This window comes from Aegilops tauschii, chromosome 3 (genome assembly GCF_002575655.3).
Source record: "Aegilops tauschii subsp. strangulata cultivar AL8/78 chromosome 3, Aet v6.0, whole genome shotgun sequence".
Taxonomy (NCBI): Eukaryota; Viridiplantae; Streptophyta; class Magnoliopsida; order Poales; family Poaceae; genus Aegilops; species Aegilops tauschii.
In genome coordinates this window covers 312,971,007-312,977,365 of record NC_053037.3, presented here as the reverse complement: position 1 = coordinate 312,977,365, position 6,359 = coordinate 312,971,007, and the positions used below count along the sequence as shown (strand labels likewise).

Sequence of the window (6,359 nt, the reverse complement as noted above, 5' to 3'; positions counted from 1 at the left end):
GGAGTACATGCTGTCTTGATAGAAATTCATGAAAATATTTAGATGATGTACTGTACATGAGGGGGGTAGAACATACGTGTTGTCTTGATAGAAATTAAGGAAAATATTCAGATGATGTGCAATGTTTTTCACACTTCAAGAAAAAAAAAAAATCTTTTGGAGACGTTTTAGCTTGCAAAAACATCTTATATTGTGGGATGGAGGGAGTACAAGCTAGATTATCAAAACAAAATCAGTAGTAAAAGATGCATCCTCGATCCTACTGTATAGCCTCTAAAAACAAGTTAGGGAAAGTTGAAGAGAAGGGCATTGAAATGATTCAATCACTTCAAGAAAAAATCTAGGAGGTAAAAAAACTGCACATGTGTTGGCAAATATTGTGTGCACTGCAAAGTGTTGTACAAATAAACAAATTGTGTTCAGATATGGACAATTTTTTTCACGAAACAGTTATTTGCAATTACAAGGAGTAGCACCTATTTTGACTATTTATTTTAAGTCCTCTCCAATTTAGGTGTTAACCACCTAAATGCTGCCTACAGCTCTGCTTTTGGGGAATAAAAATACTACCCTATAAATACTCCGGATCAAACTTTCAAGCAAACTTTGCATGATCGCTGCACATGTTCAGAAGCAACTAAAAGTGACAAAATGTTCTCTCCAGTCACAAATATAAGATGTTTTGGATATTTCAATGTGGACTACATACGGACTGAAATGAGTGAACAAACATCTCCAGGATTCAGGCACACTAGTATTGTTTTCCCTCTGTTTATCCCCACGCCACAGGCTGGATTTGAACTTTTACATCTCCAGGAGATCAAAATGCCCATGCCAAAAACTGCAAGAATTTCCATAACAGCATTTCGAGTTTTCCTTTTGTTTTTTATAGATGGCGTTGGAAGTTTCTTGGGATTACAGTAAACCAGGTATACAGGACCAATATTGATTAACTTCACCTAGACCTGGTTAGCCAGCTCTTGTTGGTGAGGTGTAACCTGCTCGACTGATATCCGAGGACGAACGTTTCGCTCCTAAAATAAGGAAATTGAAGAGAATGAGTGTACTGACATTGCTGTAATCCTACAGATAGGAAAGCCTGAACATAATAACGATCGCAGACAGTCAAAGCTGAAGGTATACAGGGAGATCTAGAGCAGAAAAGCATCATATCTACAACAAAGCTATGGTTGATTATAAAAGACAAAGGAAGAGAAAAACTTCATATATTGGCTGGGATTCAGGGATGGTGGCATGTTTATTAAAGGAGCTGGCACACAGGTGCATGCATAGACAATTGGTGCTATTTTTTTTCTTCAGTGGCAACAAAATTTTCCTTGCTCGGAAATATAACACAAATAAGCATCGTGTGCCAAGTAAATTACATGAGTACTCATAGTTCACTTACTCCAATTTCAGTGACAAAAAGACACAAAGAACATTTAACAGCAGGAGCCCCAAAAGGATACATCAGCAATATCTCACATCGTCCACAGTGTACATTCCCAACTTCATGTGCTGCAACACAAATATAAGGTAAGATACCCTTGGAAGCATAAGAAGGTGCTATGTTTCAACACCCATGCGAGGGTAAGAATGCACATGGATAAAATCATGCTACAAGATTTTTTTGTATAAAATGAAACATTAAGGGCGTCCATGTTTCAAAAGATATTTAATTGAGATATATTTGAGCCGATGGCCATCCAGAACTAGCAGAGTAGAAACTTCGAATCCTCAAATCTCTGTCAAGTGAGCTAGTGTTGATATAGAGGACCCCCATAAAGTTCTAGACCATGATAGAAGAACTGAGGAGAAAAGGGGCAGCCTGAAAACTATTGTAATGGGAAATAAAGAATAAGAGACAAGACGTGATGTTCAATGACCAAAGAAAAAGTTGGATCGGTAATACAGAAAATGAGTGAAAATGAAACCGGGGGCTTTTACCCTCCCTGGCAGTTTAAAAAAATACAGGAACAAAATGAATGACAAGAAAATGAAACCGGGGGCTTTTACCTTCCACTACTAGGTTTACTGTCCGACAGGCAGCACACTGTACATGAACAGCACCTCTAGGATAAGCAATAAGTTCACGGCAGCTTCCACACACCATTTGACCTACTTCTGCACAAAGTTAACATATCGAACATTGTTACGAAGGTTGCCACCCTTGATTTCTATGTAGGTACAGTTGGCTTCTTTAATTCAGAACTGCATGTGGTTTGCTACTATAACAGCCCAGATGAGAAGTTTGTTATCGTTTATGGATATTACATGTAAGATGAATGCACCTAAATCTGGATTGTGCATGTGTGCAATACAATTTCTTCTGTCTATTGCTGTTCTTAAATATACAATATAGTATAACTGGGTTTTCCTTGTTGAATTTGAAGATTGTTATCAGATCAGGTACCAAAGGAGGCTAGGCAACCAAACCCCACCATTCCGTTGACTTTTCTTTTTTTGATAGAAAGACTGTAAGGGAACCCCCTACAGTATAATTGGTGCAACAACCCCAAATTGCAAGTACCATGCCTTGAACCTGGGTGGGTGGGAAGGCATCAGCCCCTTCCCACCACTAGGCTATGCCTTAGTCTGCATTTCGTTGACTTTCAAAGGGCAAGGTTACATGTATGTAAACATCCACAACCATGTAACCATTTCGAGTAAATACGATAATAAATTTCAATGAACAGCACTGGAGGCTCATGATAGCAGTCCAAGGGCAAATGCAAGAGACACTCTCATGCTGGGTGATGGTGGAGGACAACAGGATGAAGATGTAAGGATGCAATGGATGAAGACGCCGATGAAATGGCCTGAAGCAAGATGAGTTTGGTTGGCCTCCTGGAGGAAGCTTTTTGTGTGCACCTGTGTGTGCTTCGAACCTTTTGTTTCTCTCCCCCTTTTGGGTTGAGAATAGGGGCCTTTGGAGTGTCTCTAGAACTGTGTTCGTTTTCGTTAGCGTCTTGTTTTAGTCCCCAACTCCCTGGTAGCGGTGCATGCAGCAGTTTGGCCTCCTTTTGAGAACCAGTGTGGTTGAGGGTTTAGGATGTTTTCTCTGGGGCCTTTTCGTTTGTTGCCTGCTTTGCGCTGTGGACGCGATGGACCTTGTTTGTTCCGTTATCTGATTGATAGTGGAACCCGATCCAATCTGGATTGCATGGAAAAAAAATTGGAGCCTTTCATCGTGTTCATGTCTTTATATACTAATATCTTAATTGTGCAGCACTCATATCCAATCGTTATCACCGCCAAGAACTCCATAGATGACCATTAATTACTAGCTAATATATACGGTAATTTTGTAATATACATGAAATGCAGCCAAAAAATAATAAATGGACAATTAGTAACCTTTGTTAACGAAAGGAGGTGGGGGTGGTGGCAGAAGTTCCACCGCGTCCAATGAACAAGGTGCGGCCTGAACATTTGGAGAAGATGACTGCTGCCTTAGCTGGGGCAATGACCCCTCTGCTCCATTCTCAAATCGCGGGAGCGATGTAGTTGCACTGTCCATGTTTGTAACCATCGCCTGCAATGCAGGCAGTGGCAGAACTGTTCCCTCTGAGTTAACTGCAACACAATCTGTGGCAGGTACATGCATCGGGGTGTCCACAACATGTGCTGTAACAGAATTCATCTGTGGCTCTAGCTGTGGCAATGACCCGCTCTCCAACGGTGGTGACAGAATGGGTGATGTGCCCTCTTCAATTGTCCCCAGTACAGGCGCTGGATGATGCATTTGGTCCAATGCCCCTATGACTGCCCCAGTGGCAACCACATCTGGGGTCTGAGCCTGAGGAAGAAAAGCAGGATATGGCAAAGGCTGCAAGTTCTCATGCCCTGAAGGCACCATCTCTGGTGAACAAGCAGTACTGTTCTCCTTAGGAGATGGCCGCCAGTGCATTTGTTGTGGTAATGACCCCTCTGCTCCACTCTCCGGCGATGTCTCCATTTTCACATCAATTGTTTCTAATGCAGGTGATAGCTGAGCTGCTTCCTCCAACACATATTCAGCTATAGTGGTGGTGGAATCGTGTAAGGTGTATGCAGTCTGTGAGAAGACTGGAGATGGTAGCAGTAGCTGTGATGACTTAAAATTCTCAAACCCTGGAGGTGCCATATCTGGCGAACTGGGCACATCTTGCGAAATAGGAGAAGGTGGTCTTGGCTGTGGCTCTTGCAGCGATCCTTCCACTCCACTCTCTAAAGGTACCGTTAGTGGATGTATGGCATTCATGTCCACATCCATTGCCTCCAATGCAGGTGGTGATCCAGCTGCTTCCTCCAATGTCACGGGCAATGGCATCACAGCAGCATCTGGCATGATAAATGCAGTCCCAGACGGAGGCGTGGATAATGGTTGCCATGACGATCTAAAACTCTCAAACCCGGGCGGTGCAATCTGCGGTGAACAAGGAGGAGACTCTGCAACTGGAGTAGTTGATCTCAATAATGGCTGTTTCAATAACCCTTCCAACTTGCTCCCCAATGGTGGCAGCAAGTTGCACGCACTGTCTGTCTCGACATCTATTGCCTCCAATGTTGGCACTGGTAACACCGCCTCCTCAGGTGTCACTGCCACTGCCTTGGTGGCGATCACATCGGACGAGGCATATGTGTTTTCATTGGATAGTGGCATGCATGACAACTTGAAATTCTCAAACCCAGGAGGTGGCATATCTGGTGAGCAGGGCTCAGCTTGTGTGATGGTAGAAGGTGATCTCAGCAGTGGCTGCCACAATGGCTCCTCTGCCCCACTCTCCGATGATGGCAGTGGCAGGTTAAGTGCAGCGACTGCTTTTGTGTCCATAGTCTCCAATACAGGCACTGGATTAGCCACCCCCTCCGGCACAGCCGGATTTAGCAATGAGTGTGCAGTTTCGACTGACAGGTTGGGAGGGGGTAGTGGCGGCCATGAAAATTTAAATTTCTCAAACCCGGGAGGCGCCACGTCCGGCGAACAGGGTTCAGCCTCCGTTGGGGAAGAAAGTGGTATATGCATTGCTACTTCAAATGACCCCTCAGAGTCACTCTTACATGCTGACGGCGCGCCAGGCTCTTCCGAGGTCACTGCAATTGCATTGGTCTGGGCCGCATCTGGCAAGCCATGTGCAGCTTCAACCTGGGGAGGACGAGGAGAAGGCGGCTGTGAGTGCTCGAAATTTTCACACCCTGGAAGCACCGTAGGCCAAGGTGGTCGCCGATGCTGTTGTGGCAACAACCCCTCTGGTTCACTCTTCAATGGTAGCGTCAGCGGTGCAGGAGCAGTGGGCAGGTTGGCGTCCATCGATTCGAGCGCAGCGGGTAGCCGGCCGGCTTCCTCGGACACCATTGCGGCCGAATCAGCGAGTGACCCATCCGACAGGGCGCCTGCGGTCGAAGCTGGAGGACTAGATGGGGTTGGCGGCGATGGAGTTTCCGCCACCGAGGCCGCCACGATTTGGTGCGAGGGAGAAGGCGATGCCTCCGTGGTCGCTGCCTCGGGGAAAGCCTCGGCCGCTGGCGGCGGCAAAGGCGAAGCGTGCTGCTCCAGTTTGGTGGCTTCGAGAGCAGGTGAGGCGGAGAGCGAAGGCGGCCTGCCCGCCTCTCGCTTTTTTCCGTGCGCCGGCGCCGACACCGTAGATTCGTAAGCTTCCGGAGACGTCGCGGTGACGCCTGGATGCGGCGGTGGAGTCGACTCGGCGTGATCAGATTGGGCTGGCTCCAGCGGATCTGCGGTGGTAGGTTGGGGGGTTTCTTGGGGAGGTGGTACGGAAGGGAATGGTGGTGGTGAAATCATCGGCTTGTTCTCCGACGGTGGCCCTATCTCCGGTGAGCTAAGCATAGGCCTCGGCGCCGTCAACGGCGGCGGGCGCTGGGAAGGAGAAACGCTCAGCCTGGTAGCGACAAAGAATGTGTTTCAGTGCTTCTGATGCTCTCTTTTTTCAGTCCGCAATTCGCTAGGTTGGGCCTTCGCTGCTCGCTGCGCTCGCATTGACCCTATCCAAACCTGGCCAGATGGGCCGGCTCGGCATGGCCCGGCACAGCCTGGGCTACGGCCAGGCACGCACGCCAAGGTTATGTTCGGCCGGCATGTGGTGACTTCCTTTTCGGCGCCTTAAGCGCCAGGTTGGCCAACTGGCGCTCATGCGCCTCCTCGAGTGGGCCGGCCCAAATACACGCGAACACTGCGTCCCTCGCTCGGTCCCTTCCTGCATCGCTCGGTCCATCCAGTTCGATCGTTCGGTTGGATGGACTAGCTGACCGTTGACCATTTGACCACAAACCAACTGACCAATGACTTTTCCAGAAAAAATCATGAAATTGAAAAAAAGTTTGTGATTTTCAAAACAGTTCATTGATTTTGAAAACAG

General features: G+C 47.1%; 1 protein-coding gene across 1 annotated transcript; it reads right to left on the bottom strand.

The window, feature by feature from the left end:
• Positions 1 to 591: 591 nt before the first annotated feature.
• Positions 592 to 5,919, bottom strand: LOC109742845 (uncharacterized). The gene is made up of 4 exons (XM_020301941.4): positions 3,358 to 5,919; positions 2,017 to 2,124; positions 1,409 to 1,518; positions 592 to 1,034 (listed from the first exon to the last, which is right to left on the bottom strand). Exons 1-4 carry the CDS (start codon positions 5,828 to 5,830, stop codon positions 960 to 962), a joined length of 2,766 nt encoding a protein of 921 aa, XP_020157530.1. The 5' UTR covers positions 5,831 to 5,919; the 3' UTR covers positions 592 to 959.
• Positions 5,920 to 6,359: the final 440 nt, after the last annotated feature.

Bases quoted from the DNA above. Each gene is read 5' to 3' on its own strand.
- LOC109742845 (XM_020301941.4), bottom strand. From the start codon at position 5,830: ATGCTTAGCTCACCGGAGATAGGGCCACCGTCGGAGAACAAGCCGATG. The intron at 2,125-3,357 runs GTTACTAATTGT...AACTTTGTGCAG, and splicing joins ACCTCCTTTCGTTAACAAAG to AAGTAGGTCAAATGGTGTGT. The intron at 1,035-1,408 runs GTAAGTGAACTA...TCCTTATTTTAG, and splicing joins TTTTTGTCACTGAAATTGGA to GAGCGAAACGTTCGTCCTCG.